Here is an 18,490-nt window from a genome sequence, read left to right as displayed (position 1 = left end):
TTCGATTAATCGTGCAGCCCTAAAACAAATCACTTGTTAAATATCTTTGCAGAAAAGATGGATGAACTACAACTACATCTTGTACAAACTTGTCTTATACATATTATGTGTTCAGAAATAATATGAGAAAAAGGCTTTAAAAAAATCTTAAAAGTCAACGTAATTCAAATTCAAAATGACTGAAGGTATAACACCAGTAGACTGTTATTAACTATAACAGCAGTTTTCAGCCTGTCAAATATCAGACATACAGTAGAAGTTCTTTACAGGTTTTTTATTCGATTGCACTGCTTTTCCATTGTTTATTCTATATAAACATGGACGCGTTTGACTGTTGCGTTCGTGTGTCTCACAGCATCTCATGCATGAAACGGCATTCTAAAAACGCGGTGCTCTAGTTATTAAAAGATGTTCATCTCCCATCTTCTTGCATTTTTTCCTCCATCTGAAAGCATGTGATGGAGATTTACTACTGATTACAGAACCGGCTTTACTGACAAGATGCGCATGACAATCACATTCGATTAATCGTGCAGCCCTAAAACAAATCACTTGTTAAATATCTTTGCAGAAAAGATGGATGAACTACAACTACATCTTGTACAAACTTGTCTTATACATATTATGTGTTCAGAAATAATATGAGAAAAAGGCTTTAAAAAAATCTTAAAAGTCAACGTAATTCAAATTCAAAATGACTGAAGGTATAACACCAGTAGACTGTTATTAACTATAACAGCAGTTTTCAGCCTGTCAAATATCAGACATACAGTAGAAGTTCTTTACAGGTTTTTTATTCGATTGCACTGCTTTTCCATTGTTTATTCTATATAAACATGGACGCGTTTGACTGTTGCGTTCGTGTGTCTCACAGCATCTCATGCATGAAACGGCATTCTAAAAACGCGGTGCTCTAGTTATTAAAAGATGTTCATCTCCCATCTTCTTGCATTTTTTCCTATTCCACTGCCCGCATCACATCTTTTCAACACAAAAGCACATTCTGTGTGAAAAAAAATCGCGAATTCCTCGATTTATAAAAAAAATTAAATCGTGGCAAAACTTTAAATTCTAATTAATCGATAAAATCTGAAAAATCGCCCAGCCCTTCAACTGATAATATTCACTTAATATTAATGAGTGAATTCTTGATGCATCCACATTTTCTTTCAGACATTCCATCTAACAGTGGTTCCTCCTAGATTAGAATGGGACTTTTTTATTTGATTATTCTTTGCTTAAACCCTCTCCATTCATATAGACTGCGTAGCTTCTCAAATTTAATTACAGGCATTAACAGCTTCACTGGCTGAATGGCACTGACTTCCCACAAAGGTTACTCTGTTGTCAGGGGCAACAGGTGTGCGTTCTTCCTCTTCATGAGCATAGTATCAGTGTGCTTGCCCCTACTTGCTTAATAGCATTGTGTACATGAAACATTTGTTCTGTTTATCACATTTGATATCAGAACTTTTTGCTGGATTTTTTTTTACACTTGCTTTTATTGAAAGAAATGTAAATGATTTCTTTTCTCTAACATTTTTGCCACGTTCATTTAGCTAGCTTAAATGTATAGTTCACCCAAAAATGAAAATTGTCATCAAGACTCCCCTTCAATTTGTATGAGTTTATTTCTTCTGTTGAGCACAAAAGATGATCATTTGAAGAATGTTGATAACCAAACTGTTGGTGGTAGCCATTGTAGGACCATATGATTTCCTCGGTGCGGAAAACATGGACAGAATTGTACAGTTTCTTTTGAGAAAAAGTTTCGTCATATTATATACAGAAACCTAAAGGTCTTCACAGCAACCCGTCAAAATAAACGTTTGGTTTAACTTGAAGAAACTGTGACCGAAAAATATTACTTAATGTAAAAACTATAGTTAAATAAATCTATAGATAGAAAAATGTAAACACACAACATGGTATTTCTGAAAAACGAAATAGATTAAAGAATAATAATAAATTATTATTTTCTATAAAATCAATTAATTGGAGATGCTTTTGATTATTAAAATGTAACAAAACCAGAAAATTGAATTTGGTAAAAATTAAAACAGAATTTGAGAAAAAAAAAACACATTCCATAGGGCCTTAAAAATGTAATATTTGTTCAACTTAATAATTGCTGTTAAATATTGTAAGTTTCATGAGTTTTGTCAATTAGACATACTTTTTAATTAATCACATTTTATTTAACCATTAAAACAGTCTAGAAAAATTAAATTAAGAAAAAAATCTGAATCCAGAAAAATTTAAATGGAAAAAACGGAATTTGGAAAAAAATTAAATGGAATTTGGGAAAAATAAATGATTTCATAGGGCCCTACCATTGACTTCCATTGTATGAAAAAAATTAGAAGTCAATGACTACCAGCAACTGTTTAATTGGCAACATTCTTCTTCTTCTTCTTTTGAGTTCAACATTCATTATACAGGTTTGAAACAACATGAGGATAAGTAAATGATGGCAGAATTTGAGTTTTTTTTGCAGTGTTTTTTTATTTTTGCAATGCAATGGTGAGTAAGGGGCATATAAATTAGTCTAGTAAGCAATCTGATTTTATATTTGATACTTGTCACACCATTTGCTTGCAGTGATGTAACTTCCAATATATTTTACACTGTATTATATTATTATAATAATATTATTAAGCGATGCAACAAAAATAGAACATCCCCATAATAATCAAAAAGGCGTAGACACTGTGTAAATAAGAGATTCATTGTGCAGTGTAGACAGATTTGTTGATTATAATGTGATTATCCTAGCTTTAGTAGTAGCCTGTGATATTGCTTTTTTTATTTCAAACCCTGAATGTCCTTTAACACCTCAGGGCAATGGCACGTTGTCCCGGCAGCTTCCCAGCGTTCAGGCCATGTATAGCTCCTGTGCTGTTTGAACTTAAGCACTCACCCCTACTCGTGGAAAAACACATGCACGCTCACAACAACACACCCTCACACTCGGATATAAATAACACCTCATGTTTAGGTCTTTGCAACCAGGAGTGAGACCCGTCCGACGTCAGCGTGAGAAGCGTGTACTGGCAGCATCTTGCAGGATTCTCTCTCACTTCTGCTTCCTAGTCAGTTGTGACAGAGACGCTTTTGCTCCTGATCTTGGTAGAAGCAGACTGCCACCTTAAGGAAGTGCGTAGAGACTTCCCCACAGATCCTGATTGTAGCTTGTCTCAGTCCTTTTTGATTTTAACTAAATTATTTAATGCTTCAGGTTGACCTTTGATTGTTTTTCATCGTTAGCTCTAGTAGCCGACTGTTTTTATGAGCTGGCTGAATGATCAATGTTTCTGGACCTTATCATTTAAGCTCTTGGGGTCTTAAGTGCTGTCTGATTTTCTCCAAGTGACGAAGTTTTAAAGTCCCTCCCCATGGTCTGTGAATGATGCAGGACTTCTGGGGAGACATTGTGAATCTGAGGACCACCAGAGGAGCTACAATATTATCGGTATGTATTTGTGCTCACTGTTGTGTATCTGATCTAATTCAGTTTTTCTTAAGCTTGGAGCATGATTCAGATTCTACGTAACTCATTCAGTATACTTTGGCTTGGTGTTAGTGTTTGCTCGGTGTGTTCTGTTTCAAAACATTGCCTTGGGAACACAGTATAGTGTGAAATTTTATTTGCACAAGTGAAATCTGGTGCCGTTTCATTGAAAAGAGGCAAAGCGTGTCAGTGGTCTCAAGACACCTTGCCTGTCACGTGTCGTGACAGTTTTAAATTCTAAGTCCACATTGTACCCTTTGCTGCGTTTTGCCCTTTGGGGTGATATCTAATGCCATGACACTCAGGAATGCTTGGACAGAGGCCCGTGACGGGACAGGGCCACCTTGTTTTGTTTTTTTAAATACACAGGACTCTCTGTGAATGTACTGGAAGAGAAAATACTCATCTCACATCTCACTGCATATAGTCTAGCTACATGTATATACTGTATATATTTATATCATGGTCTGTCTGAATACTTGATTCTGATTGGCTGGCAAGTATATGCATTAGCCTAATTAAGGAATAATTGACGACAGGCTGTTGAATTATTAGAAAAATAATGCACACCCGAGGTGATGATGCGGCCAGGATGCAAAGCCAATCAAAATCAAACAAATAAATTACCAAACAAATGATATCAGCATAAACAAAATTCATCTTTGCAATGCAGAGGAAACACAGAAGCTGTATCTGAAGAGGCATTTAGATGTAGGCCTATTTACACTATTTTATTCAGCTCATAGGGACATGAATGCATTTAACCTGCAGTTACAAATGCATAAATAATATTTTATTTTAAACATAAAACATTGAATACTGATATTTTTTGCTGATTTTTAGAGGTGAAAACTGGCACTCTTTGTGTGATATTGACTAACTTTCTGTGGTATTTTTTATGCATAACTGTATGGTGAGTGTGTCTGTGTGTGTGCCACAGAGAGAGAGAATGAGACGATCAACATGAATGGCGCTTAGTCTTTCACAAAACATAGCTAACGTAGGGACATCATAACTAGACACCATATTGATTTACGGTTTAAATATGTTTTGCGTTTATAGGTTTGTGCATCAGTAATAATGGTCCGTGGGGAAACACAGTGTTCCGTGTGTAGTTACAGTAAATTGACTAAACGAAGCCTTGAGGAAAATAATTAGCCTCCATGATTTTTTGTATTCGAGGTACTCGAGTTACTCGAGGAATTGTTTCAGCCCTAGATGCCAACTTCATCAATTTAAGACCAATCCAATTTTTGATGCACAGCAACTCTAAAAAGTCAATAGTGCCATTATTCAGCTCCAGTCAGTACAGTGTTGGATGAATTCATTTCAGTAATGTTTATCAATTACAAAAGTTCAATTCAGTAATAAGCAGCTCAACTGAAGACAATAGTGTCATTACTCAGCTAAGAACAGTTTTCTAATTCCACAGTGTAGTCAAATAAATATATTACTGAATATTAAGCTCTCAGAGGTACAGTTTTTTTTATACCCTTCTAACAAAATACTACATTAATTCAGCTGGACACACTTTCCTTATTTTCTCCACAACAAATGGCCAAGCAAGCGCAGACACTGACAAGATACGCGATACAGAACGAGACCAAACGCGATATCAGCACGTCTCCACACAGTAAACAAAACAAGCGTTTCCTAGCAACAACAACTGCACTACACACTAATGAGACAAGTAAATACACTTACGAGCTGCTTTTAACTTCTGCTTATTAACTTGCTTAGGAAATAATATAAGGTTAAAAAAATAGATGTAGATGTTGCAGGTGTACATTCTTGAAAGTCTCGTCTCTGTTGTGAGGTACCACTTACAGGTATTTAACCTCATGGATGTTTCCGGACATGTGGCAGCCCTGGTACTATTGTACCACATTTTCTCACATCATGATGGCCAGTGTATTATGCAAATGTCAGTTGGTTATGGCTTGATTTATTTTTACCCTGTGCTCCATTTGAGTGAGCTCAGAAAAATGTAGCCTGAAATAGTTTCGGGGTAAGAATAGCTGTGAATGTGATCTGACTTTGGTTACATCATCCTTGTCATGCAGCTGCCCAGAGGACATATTTGCATCTATTGTTTGTTTTATAGTTCTGCCCTGGATTGTGCAATGATTGCGAAGGTTGTAGGGCTGCAACTAACGATTATTTTGATAATCGATTAGTTGGCCGATTATTTTTTCAATTTAAGCGATTTTTTTAAAACCCAATTTTCTTTATTTTAATTTTATTGACAAAAACATACTATTCCACATTCTGCCCAATGTCCTTCAAACAAATGTGTAAAACAAAACATACAGTGCTTAACAATTTATTAGACCACCTGTCATAATAGAGAAAACACAAATATTTTAGGAATCTGTCAAAAAAATGTTTAAATCTAAAAATGTTATTGTCATTTATTAGGCAAATAACAAACCTAAACAACTAAATAGTATTTATTCACATAATAACAAAAATGGCCTCCTTTGCCTTTGATAACAGCTTGCATGCATTGTTTATGTACGTTTTGACTAATTGTAATGGCTTGTAATTTAATTGTTTTGAATTTATTGGGAATGATTATAATTATAATTAACTCTCTTGTTGTTGCTTTGATACCTGTTCTGGTGACTATGTCATGTGACGAACTGATTGTTTAAATGAACTAAATTGACACCCTGATGAAGGCGAGTTAGCCGCAACGCATCCGTGCACAAATGTGTTGTTTTTAAATTTTAAAGCCATGTGAATAAAGGCTTTTTAATTTTTTCACACTACTCGAGTGCCTTGGATTTATGAGTATTTAGTTGTTCAGACAGTTTTGAAAAGTGTTAAAAAATTTTATCACTGGAATGAAAGAGGTTACTTTTTTTTGTCACAGACCTATGCAGCGTTCTATTTGGAGATTTGGCCTGTGCATTAGCAATGTAGGGAATTGTGGGAATTGGATTATTGTCTGGGGAACTTAAACAAATATGCAGTAGAGGGACTCAGGCATAGTCCTGAGAATACCCTGGGTCGCATCTGGAAAAATGTCGCACAATCACCGTCTCGAATACACCAGATCCTTCTACAGCAACCAGCAAAATGTTCTCACAGACATGCAGATTTCTCTTGGGAAATTTGGGACAACGTTGTCTGGTGCACTCTTGTGTCCCAAGAGTACTTTAGGATCTCTTCTAGGATGCAAGTGGAAAATGTTTCTTATTTCACAATAATCATGGTGCCCGTAGATTGTGGCTTGGTCCTGATAATGGAGGACGTGGAGTTAACTTTGTTTGGGCTCAATTAAAGCTCATTGTCTTTGTATAAAGTGTGTGGGTGGCATAACTATTATAGTCACTCATTTACAGTATATTGTCTCCAAATGTGACTCAACCTATTAAACCCAAGTGGTAGGAAAATATCGTGCAGTAGATGTAATATAGACTGGAAATAGACATCTGCATCATGCATTTAAAGAAGTTTAGTCTAAGCCCTGTCTTAGACAAAATTATACATTATAGAAATGTCCTGTGTCCTAGACCCTCATGATGGCGCATCGATAAGCAAGGGTGTAGAAACCATTATTATTTAAGGGGGCCATGTTCCCCTCACTTTATAGGAGATAATCATTATTTTTCAAAGACTCATGCCTTAATGTGTCCCCGCCGCGTTTCAGATCCTGCCTCTCTGCACACAAGACAGGTGCCAAAAGACAGCAGCTGTTAGATGATAATAGAGTTTCAAAGCACGTTTTATTTTAGAGACGTGTTATTATGGGCACAGGTTAAAAAAAAATACTAGATTTTTTTAAACTTCCTGACAAAGCTTTGAATGGTGACTGATGGCAATTCATTTTTATTGACAAAAACATACTATTCCACATTCTGCCCAATGTCCTTCAAACAAATGTGCAAAACAAAACATACAGTGCTTAACAATTTATTAGACCACCTGTCATAATAGAGAAAACACAAATATTTTAGGAATCTGTCAAAAAAATGTTTAAATCTAAAAATGTTATTGTCATTTATTAGGCAAATAACAAACCTAAACAACTAAATAGTATTTATTCACATAATAACAAAAATGGCCTCCTTTGCCTTTGATAACAGCTTGCATGCATTGTTTATGTACGTTTTGACTAATTGTAATGGCTTGTAATTTAATTGTTTTGAATTTATTGGGAATGATTATAATTATAATTAACTCTCTCGTTGTTGCTTTGATACCTGTTCTGGTGACTGTCATGTGACGAACTGATTGTTTAAATGAACTAAATTGACACCCTGATGAAGGCGAGTTAGCCGCAACGCATCTGTGCACAAATGTGTTGTTTTTAAATTTTAAAGCCATGTGAATAAAGGCTTTTTAATTTTTTCACACTACTCGAGTGCCTTGGATTTATGAGTATTTAGTTGTTCAGACAGTTTTGAAAAGTGTTAAAAAATTTTATCACTGGAATGAAAGAGGTTACTTTTTTTTGTCACAGACCTATGCAGCGTTCTATTTGGAGATTTGGCCTGTGCATTAGCAATGTAGGGAATTGTGGGAATTGGATTATTGTCTGGGGTGACAAAAACATACTATTCCACATTCTGCCCAATGTCCTTCAAACAAATGTGTAAAACAAAACATACAGTGCTTAACAATTTATTAGACCACCTGTCATAATAGAGAAAACACAAATATTTTAGGAATCTGTCAAAAAAATGTTTAAATCTAAAAATGTTATTGTCATTTATTAGGCAAATAACAAACCTAAACAACTAAATAGTATTTATTCACATAATAACAAAAATGGCCTCCTTTGCCTTTGATAACAGCTTGCATGCATTGTTTATGTACGTTTTGACTAATTGTAATGGCTTGTAATTTAATTGTTTTGAATTTATTGGGAATGATTATAATTATAATTAACTCTCTTGTTGTTGCTTTGATACCTGTTCTGGTGACTATGTCATGTGACGAACTGATTGTTTAAATGAACTAAATTGACACCCTGATGAAGGCGAGTTAGCCGCAACGCATCCGTGCACAAATGTGTTGTTTTTAAATTTTAAAGCCATGTGAATAAAGGCTTTTTAATTTTTTCACACTACTCGAGTGCCTTGGATTTATGAGTATTTAGTTGTTCAGACAGTTTTGAAAAGTGTTAAAAAATTTTATCACTGGAATGAAAGAGGTTACTTTTTTTTGTCACAGACCTATGCAGCGTTCTATTTGGAGATTTGGCCTGTGCATTAGCAATGTAGGGAATTGTGGGAATTGGATTATTGTCTGGGGAACTTAAACAAATATGCAGTAGAGGGACTCAGGCATAGTCCTGAGAATACCCTGGGTCGCATCTGGAAAAATGTCGCACAATCACCGTCTCGAATACACCAGATCCTTCTACAGCAACCAGCAAAATGTTCTCACAGACATGCAGATTTCTCTTGGGAAATTTGGGACAACGTTGTCTGGTGCACTCTTGTGTCCCAAGAGTACTTTAGGATCTCTTCTAGGATGCAAGTGGAAAATGTTTCTTATTTCACAATAATCATGGTGCCCGTAGATTGTGGCTTGGTCCTGATAATGGAGGACGTGGAGTTAACTTTGTTTGGGCTCAATTAAAGCTCATTGTCTTTGTATAAAGTGTGTGGGTGGCATAACTATTATAGTCACTCATTTACAGTATATTGTCTCCAAATGTGACTCAACCTATTAAACCCAAGTGGTAGGAAAATATCGTGCAGTAGATGTAATATAGACTGGAAATAGACATCTGCATCATGCATTTAAAGAAGTTTAGTCTAAGCCCTGTCTTAGACAAAATTATACATTATAGAAATGTCCTGTGTCCTAGACCCTCATGATGGCGCATCGATAAGCAAGGGTGTAGAAACCATTATTATTTAAGGGGGCCATGTTCCCCTCACTTTATAGGAGATAATCATTATTTTTCAAAGACTCATGCCTTAATGTGTCCCCGCCGCGTTTCAGATCCTGCCTCTCTGCACACAAGACAGGTGCCAAAAGACAGCAGCTGTTAGATGATAATAGAGTTTCAAAGCACGTTTTATTTTAGAGACGTGTTATTATGGGCACAGGTTAAAAAAAAATACTAGATTTTTTTAAACTTCCTGACAAAGCTTTGAATGGTGACTGATGGCAATTCATCATATTTTTATATTTAAATGTAACTGTCCAATAACTGATAAGCAGAAACGTTTTTTCAGCTTCTTGATACAATAAGTACATCATTCTCAACCCTCTATGGACACCTTGGTAATTGAATCGTCATTGACTAGTAAATTTTTTAGTTTACTCGCCAGACTGATAAAAAAAAAATTATATATAAATAATATTTAAATATCTGAAAGTACACTCTTAACATCAGTCAGTCAAGCATTATAATACGATAATCAATATTATTTAATGATAGAAATTTAGTCATTAGAATTAAAACTTGATAACCATGTATGAATGCATTTTAGTCATTTTAACTGAACTTCGGACTGGTGGTGGTGCCTTTTTGGTCATTCAGTGTTTCTGTAAAAAAAAAAAGGGAAAAAACGAACAAAAATACTGATAAGATAGTAATGATACGAATTTTACTAATAAGAGCAATATAAAACGCACTAAGGATTAATGAGCTGCTGGATTCATGAATATTAATCAGGTTGTGTGCTTCGCTCAAACTGATTTGCTGAAATCAAAACAGGGACGATAATAGGTCAGCGCCAGCCAATGAGATTGCCGTTTACGCATTAGTTCCACCCACTACCGGAGAAAGCGGCAGTTTTTAAAAGCTGAAGAATTCCAAAGGAACGCTGTTATTTTGACAGGAAAATACAACAAGGAATATCGTTTACATGAAGTGTGTCAATTTTCTCTTTCTCTCTCTTTGCGTGTGTGTGAAACAAAGCAACGGCGAGTTGTGTGCCTTCACTCTAGAGTTCATGGTACGTTAAATACAGGTGCGTTGCACATCCATTCAGATTAACTGAAAAATAGCACATGTTCAGACAGTTTTGAAAAGTGTTAAAAAATTTTATCACTGGAATGAAAGAGGTTACTTTTTTTTGTCACAGACCTATGCAGCGTTCTATTTGGAGATTTGGCCTGTGCATTAGCAATGTAGGGAATTGTGGGAATTGGATTATTGTCTGGGGAACTTAAACAAATATGCAGTAGAGGGACTCAGGCATAGTCCTGAGAATACCCTGGGTCGCATCTGGAAAAATGTCGCACAATCACCGTCTCGAATACACCAGATCCTTCTACAGCAACCAGCAAAATGTTCTCACAGACATGCAGATTTCTCTTGGGAAATTTGGGACAACGTTGTCTGGTGCACTCTTGTGTCCCAAGAGTACTTTAGGATCTCTTCTAGGATGCAAGTGGAAAATGTTTCTTATTTCACAATAATCATGGTGCCCGTAGATTGTGGCTTGGTCCTGATAATGGAGGACGTGGAGTTAACTTTGTTTGGGCTCAATTAAAGCTCATTGTCTTTGTATAAAGTGTGTGGGTGGCATAACTATTATAGTCACTCATTTACAGTATATTGTCTCCAAATGTGACTCAACCTATTAAACCCAAGTGGTAGGAAAATATCGTGCAGTAGATGTAATATAGACTGGAAATAGACATCTGCATCATGCATTTAAAGAAGTTTAGTCTAAGCCCTGTCTTAGACAAAATTATACATTATAGAAATGTCCTGTGTCCTAGACCCTCATGATGGCGCATCGATAAGCAAGGGTGTAGAAACCATTATTATTTAAGGGGGCCATGTTCCCCTCACTTTATAGGAGATAATCATTATTTTTCAAAGACTCATGCCTTAATGTGTCCCCGCCGCGTTTCAGATCCTGCCTCTCTGCACACAAGACAGGTGCCAAAAGACAGCAGCTGTTAGATGATAATAGAGTTTCAAAGCACGTTTTATTTTAGAGACGTGTTATTATGGGCACAGGTTAAAAAAAAATACTAGATTTTTTAAACTTCCTGACAAAGCTTTGAATGGTGACTGATGGCAATTCATCATATTTTTATATTTAAATGTAACTGTCCAATAACTGATAAGCAGAAACGTTTTTTCAGCTTCTTGATACAATAAGTACATGATCATTACTCAACCCTCTATGGACACCTTGGTAATTGAATCATCATTGACTAGTAAATTTTTTAGTTTACTCGCCAGACAAGCATTATAATACGATAATCAATATTATTTAATGATAGAAATTTAGTCATTAGAATTAAAACTTGATAACCATGTATGAATGCATTTTAGTCATTTTAACTGAACTTTGGACTGGTGGTGGTGCCTTTTTGGTCATTCAGTGTTTCTGTAAAAAAAAAAAAGGGAAAAAACGAACAAAAATACTGATAAGATAGTAATGATACGAATTTTACTAATAAGAGCAATATAAAACGCACTAAGGATTAATGAGCTGCTGGATTCATGAATATTAATCAGGTTGTGTGCTTCGCTCAAACTGATTTGCTGAAATCAAAACAGGGACGATAATAGGTCAGCGCCAGCCAATGAGATTGCCGTTTGCGCATTAGTTCCACCCACTACCGGAGAAAGTGGCAGTTTTTAAAAGCTGAAGAATTCCAAAGGAACGCTGTTATTTTGACAGGAAAATACAACAAGGAATATCGTTTACATGAAGTGTGTCAATTTTCTCTTTCTCTCTCTTTGCGTGTGTGTGAAACAAAGCAACGGCGAGTTGTGTGCCTTCACTCTAGAGTTCACGGTACGTTAAATACAGGTGCGTTGCACATCCATTCAGATTAACTGAAAAATAGCACATCGCATGACGGAGAGTGAAACTCTGAAGCGCTCAGTCAGAGAGTGTTCGGCGAGTGAAAATATATCTGTGCTAAACTTATACTTAGCCTCCAGCTCACACACTGGCGAGTAATATCTGAGAATTTATTAGCCATTGACTAATATTAGGCATCATTTAGTCGCCCAGAGTGAATATTTAGTCGCATATGCGAGTGATTTACTCGCAATGTAGAGGGTTGTTAGTAGAGCCTGACCGATATGGGTTTTTTGGGGGCCGATACCGATATTGGGGAGTAAAAGAAGGCTGATATCAATATATCGGTCGATATTCTTTGTGTATATTATAGTAAAGTACCAGTCAAAAGTTTGGACACTTTCCCATTCGTTTGTCCAAACTTTTGACTGGTACTATATATAGAATATAGGATACATAAACAGAATATATATACATTAGGGATGCACGATATTATCGGACTGATATCGGAATCGGCCGATAATGGCTTTAAATGTAAATATCGGCACCGATATGAAAAATTATGCCGATATGTCTTGCCGATACGTTACCTCACATGTGCTCAGGGTGTGCTAGTGATTAGATCACGTCAGCAGTGTGGCTCATTCTTGAAGCAAAGTTTTGTCTGAATGATGCTTCGATTGACTGTTTGGATCGCTGCATTTAATCTGTCAACGTATGTACAAAATGACGTGTTTGGTGTGTGATTGAGTAAACAGTAATAGCACGTGCAGTGGCAGCAGCGACAGCCTCCCCCGGGTTCTAACGCCTGTTCGGTAAGGCATTTTAATCTGTAGGGGGTGCTGTTGGCCTACTTCTAATTAAATTAAAAGTAAAATAGCCTACACAAATAACATTTAGACCAAGGGTGTCAAACTCAGTTCCTGGAGGAAAACAACCTCTGTAAATAAATACAATTTAAATTCACGTCTCGCGCACTTTAATGCCCTTTGAATGTAACATGTATGCTCCCTTCATACATGTTGAATAAGACAATGCTTGAATGCTGCTGCCTGAACAAGAGACCTCCTTACTGAAGTGAAAGTGTTGGCTGGTGTCACTATCTCGCGAATGCGGTGGCGGATCTCCACCAAATTCGGGGGATCCCTTCAGCTCGTGAAACCCTCTCGAACACCACCCTCCGCGCGTCGGTAGCCTCCGACGATTGCCAGATCAGTCGGCACCCAGCCGCGAATTTAACCACCCGTAACTCCTGGACCCCGGGGCTATCTCGCGAATGCGGTGGCGGATCTCCACCAGATTCGGGGGATCCCTTCAGCTCGTGAAACCCTCTCGAACACCACCCTCCGCGCGTCGGTAGCCTCCGACGATTGCCAGATCAGTCGGCACCCAGCCGCGAATTTAACCACCCGTAACTCCTGGACCCCGGGGGCTATCAACGCGGGGGGGGGATCCCCTGAATTTGGTGCGGATCCGCCACGGCGTTACGGAGATATGGCCGGTCAAAGTTTCAATGGTATTCCATACACTTAAGCTTTACAGCATTTCATCCAGGTCGCCAGTAGCAAACAATGGAGCTCTGCTGGACAAACTACGTAATTACACCATTTACAATAATTTTATCTGCGTTTAATGTTCTGTAAAAAAAAATTTCATATATCGGCGGCATATTCACCGATACCGATATATCTGCGACAGGTTCCTATCGGCCGATAAAATTGGCAAAACAATATATCGGCCAGGCTCTAATCATTACAATAAATCATCTTAAAAAGAAATGCACAAATAGAATGTTGTTGTTGTTGCTGTTGCTATGATAACTACTAAAGCCCAAATATTCATCATTCTTTATATTTATAATTGTTGTAATGGGCTGTTATTTAATTTGGCTATTTATGTCTGTAGCTACAGTTACAGTCCAGTTACATGATGAGTTCCACACAGTCCATGCCAAAGTTGAATATTTTAAGTTAGAGGTTTGTTCCGATTCCTAACTGTTAGTATGAGCAATAATGGCTGACCAAGAATCACTATTTATGTTTATATTTATGCGGATGTGCACTTTGTATTTTGATTCTGATCTACTATGTTCATGTTGGCTGAGGTAATAGTGTTGTTCCTGAGTTTTGGTTCATGTGACACAAAATGAACTCTAGTTGTTTGTTCTGTGACTTGTTCCCTTCAGTTTTGTGCCAAGAAGCGTATTGTCAAAAACAAAAGTCTTAAGCCCACTTATGGTATAAACTCTTGCACAATTCTCAATTATAGCCAGACATAGGCAGCAGTAACTGGAATGGCACCCTCTCGTGTTGCCATGGATTGTTTGTTTACTCTGGTGTGACAAAAATTAATCCTTCTTTATCTCTCTCTATTCAGGGCAATGATGAGGAAGCTGTTGTTGATCAGGGGAAAACCAGCTCTACCATCCACACAAACTTTGAAAAAGAGGAACTTGAAAGTAAGTCATTCCCTCCATTCACATAACCCCCTTCTTTACCTACCCCTCATAATCATTTGCGTTGTTTTTTTCTTATCCTCAAGCATACCATCTGGTCTTTTGGCACATGGAGGTGTACAGTAAATGTCTGTGGCGTTTTCACTAATTACTTTGGGTGTGTTTTAAAGGACAATTATTAAAACCATTCCTCCCCCCCAACCTTATTTCACTCTCTGGCTGAGTTCATTGAGGTTTTTGACCTTAAACATGTCTTAACCCCCACCGTGTTTCCTCTGTGAGGGCTATCCCATGGGTCAACGGTATGTTTCCAGGTGATCCGATCCTGCTGTCAGCCTTCTGTATGTGTTCTGGAAGCTTGTGCATCTTGGAAAGGAGGCACTAGGTGCATAGTGAGAGGGGACCTCTGACCAACATATTACAATTATGGCATTCATAGTCTGTGAACTGATTCCCTTACTAGCATGAGAGTTGCACACCCTTTAGCAAATATAAATGGCATATTTAATTTGGCGTGAAGTAGCGGTTGACTGATATGTACTGATTAATATGTAAATAATTCAAATTAGACAATTACTTAAATCAGACAAACGCCTGTTAATGATACAAATCATTAAAAAAAATTACAATTTGTAACACTGATTATAAAAATATAATTACTTATTTTAGGTATTAAATCCGTTTTAAGGTATAATGTATTTATATATATATATATATATATACAGTGGTGTGAAAAAGTGTTGGCCTTACACTACCGTACAAAAGTTTGGGTTTTGAAAGAAGTCACTTATGGTGTGTATATAATATATATATTAGTGCTGGGCAACGATTACAATTTTTAATCGCATTGTTATGCACAACATTCAATAATGAATTCAAAAGTAGTGTATTGTGCACTTTTTTCATTTAAAAGTACTGCTGTATGAACAAAAGTGCAATAACATTTGGTTTGCAAACACTTTAAACAAATAAGGTGCTTTTTTACAGCAGTATTCCTTTTACATAGTAGCAGTTAAAATATTTCTTGTAAATCTCAACTTATAACAATGTAATCAAATTAAATATAAAACCAAAGCTATTTGCCACTGCCAGGGCATTAACGTTTTTATAGGCAAGGCAAGGCAAGGCAATTTTATTTATATAGCACATTTCATACACAATGGTAATTCAAAGTGCTTTACATAAAAGGAAGTAAAATAATCATTAAAAAATCACAACAATAAAACAGGGAACTTTAAAAACTTTTACAATTATTTAGAAATTGATTTAAAAATGAATCGGACGTGGCACGCATGTAGTGTCGGAGCACTAAACTTCTGATACGTGAAGCATGATTGCGTGAACATTTCTGAGTGGCAAAAGTGATAGATCTGTAAAGCAATATATTGTGAGAGGGCCGAATGTTACCGTGTCCCAGACGACTCAAAATAATAAACCACAAAGTTAACAAAACGATGCACTCCACTGGGCTGAGCGAGAGCGCTTCTCTGCTGTCTTCACTTGCGGAAACTTGTGTGGACATAATTACTGATTATAATGACTTATACTGTCTTTTTACGCGTTGCATTGCATCGCGCCGCGTAAACATAAAACTCTGTCTGCATTTGTGATCAGAGAAATGACAAACAACAAGTGCTACTCTACTGCCCAAAACTCGCGTTTGAATCATCAGTGGCAAATCCTTTAAATGAAAACGTACTTACAGACTGAGAGTCAGAACTGAATCATTTTAGTCTAACGTTACTCTCCCAGGATCAGTAAACAGTCCTCCATAAAATGTGCTGCACACATCTGAATATTTGGGTTAAACTGTTCTGGAACAGTGTTGTAAATACAACTTAACCACTGATTTGTAGTCGTGTCCTCTTTTGGAAGACCAAGCAAAGTAGTTTCGCTTTCACAATGAAAAACACTGCGGCCTAGCGTGAGGGGAAGCCCTGGCTTAGCATGCGCTGAGGCCGGGCTAGAGTGAGCTGAGGCCGGGCTAGCGGAAGCGGAAGCCCTGGCTTAGCGTGAGCTGAGGCCAGGCTAGAGTGAGCAAAGGCGGCGGGGTCGAGAACGACGCGCCCGGCGGATCCGACGAATGAGCGGCAACCACATGTGACGGCCCCGGGCTGAACTCTGCTTAGTCCATGGTGAAAGTTGATGTATTCCCTCAGCGACCAGCACAGATCAGCTCTAGGCATGACGAAGCGGATATCGTCCTCTTTTGGAAGACCAAACAAAGTAGTTTCGCTTTCACAACGAAACACACAGCGTCTTCACGACATGGCTGCAGCGTCAACAATACTACAGTGAGAATAAAAGTTACGCCTTCTTTCTTTGCGTGAACATTTGGCGTCGTTATGCAAATCTTCCCACATAGTGAGGTAGATATGTGGGGGCGTGTTAGAACGAGCCGTTTTAGGTAGGTGTGGCTGACTCTGAACTTTTATAAAGAATATATCTTTGGATTTGAGACTTTAGTCTTTGCAACTTAACAGATCTTCTTTATGCACCAAGAGCTTGTAACACTCCAAAGAGAAAGGAAAAATTGAAATCGCATCATATGACCCCTTTAAAATGTAGGCTACATTTAAAATGTAAAATGTTCACTTAATATTACCTTTTTTTGTTGAACTGTTGTAAAACTTAATGGCACATTTGCCATTGTTTGGATATTCAGGGACATTTGCATTCTTGCTCGTATCTTAAACATGAATACCAGAACAATCACAGAGTGTGTCTGTATCGAAGAGAGTTTAAATCGATCTCAGTCCGTGTCAATATTGGCTCTTTATGCTATTATGTGAAGATCTACTTTAAAGATACATTGAACAGCAGCGTGATTTGCTAAAGCAGCATATTAGGTGGGCATCCTATCACATGCACGCTGCTTGTGTGGATGCAATAAGTTTTGACCACAGAAGATGAGGTAAGCTGATTGGATATCATGCATATTACCGTTTACAGCACTCCCATTTTCCGGTTTTTACATTAGAAGCGGCATTTTGCTTGTCGGAAATACATGTTCGATTTTAATGTTACTTTAAGTTGGGGTTGAATTAATTGAATGCCAAAACTCAGAATTTTGTTCGCGTACCCCCCTCCGTCATCTCATGTACCCCCAGGGGTACGCGTACCCCAGTTTGAGAACCACTGCTATAGAGTATGCATTTTACCTGCTAAAGAAGAGACTGAAGGGAGTAACCCCCCAAAACTGAAAGAGGCTGCGGTGAAGTATGGGTTTTAGGGATGTAACGATTCACTCAACTCACGATTCGATTCACTTTTTCTTTTTTTAACAAAATGAGATTTAAGACAAATTATAAATTAAATGTGTCCTTTTATTATTGTTTGGACAAAATGCTGCACATTTCTTTGTGAAATTGAAATATAACACTATAATAATATACTAATATAGCACTTGCATATTACTGCTCTTTTGTTGGTTTTGATTGCTTCTATTGTCCTCATTTGTAAGTCGCTTTGGACAAAAGCGTCTGCTAAATTACAAAATTTAAATATAATGTAAATGTAAATAACAAAACTACATTGAAATTTTAAAACAAATCAAATATATAAGTAACACAAATAAAATAAATCTCTTCATATAAACAAACTAAGGCTTTGTCGGTGCTCTTTCCATTTAAAATTAGAGGCAACCACTGCATTTTAATCATGATCCAAACAAAGATGCTGCATACATGCAACATGAGCAGTTTTTAATCTAAATTAGACTGTATAATTTTGAAATTTGAAGCAAAAACAGAATGTTTTGACTTCAGTTTTATGAAACTATACATA

At 37.0% G+C, this 18,490-nt stretch overlaps 1 protein-coding gene and 1 long non-coding RNA gene across 8 annotated transcripts in view; one reads left to right on the top strand and one right to left on the bottom strand.

Annotated features, from left to right (window-relative positions):
• Positions 1-18,490, top strand: part of LOC107592415 (sodium bicarbonate cotransporter 3) — a 65,673-nt gene that overhangs the window by 9,911 nt on the left and 37,272 nt on the right. For 3 of the 7 annotated variants that reach the window (XM_016281919.1, XM_016281921.1, XM_016281920.1), the window contains exons 1-2: positions 3,192-3,472; positions 14,626-14,707. In XM_016281919.1, the coding sequence (XP_016137405.1) occupies positions 3,407-3,472; positions 14,626-14,707 (148 nt within the window). In that variant the 5' untranslated portion in view covers positions 3,192-3,406. Of the gene's footprint in view, positions 1-3,026; positions 3,157-3,191; positions 3,473-14,625; positions 14,708-18,490 lie in introns of those variants that run through there. The other 4 variants (XM_016281923.1, XM_016281922.1, XM_016281917.1 and 1 more) reach the window with 3 other exon arrangements.
• The window catches only part of LOC107592416 (uncharacterized), a 22,332-nt gene continuing 5,710 nt past the window's right edge, over positions 1,869-18,490 (bottom strand). Inside the window, exons 2-3 of the long non-coding RNA XR_001609976.1 lie at positions 3,142-3,147; positions 1,869-1,880 (exon numbers count right to left, since the gene is read on the bottom strand). This is a non-coding gene — a long non-coding RNA (uncharacterized lncRNA). The remainder of the gene's footprint in view (positions 1,881-3,141; positions 3,148-18,490) is intronic.

Source organism: Sinocyclocheilus grahami, unplaced genomic scaffold (genome assembly GCF_001515645.1).
Source record: "Sinocyclocheilus grahami isolate Dianchi unplaced genomic scaffold, SAMN03320097.WGS_v1.1 scaffold153.1, whole genome shotgun sequence".
Lineage (NCBI taxonomy): Eukaryota > Metazoa > Chordata > Actinopteri > Cypriniformes > Cyprinidae > Sinocyclocheilus > Sinocyclocheilus grahami.
This window is presented reverse-complemented; position numbering and strand designations above follow the sequence as displayed.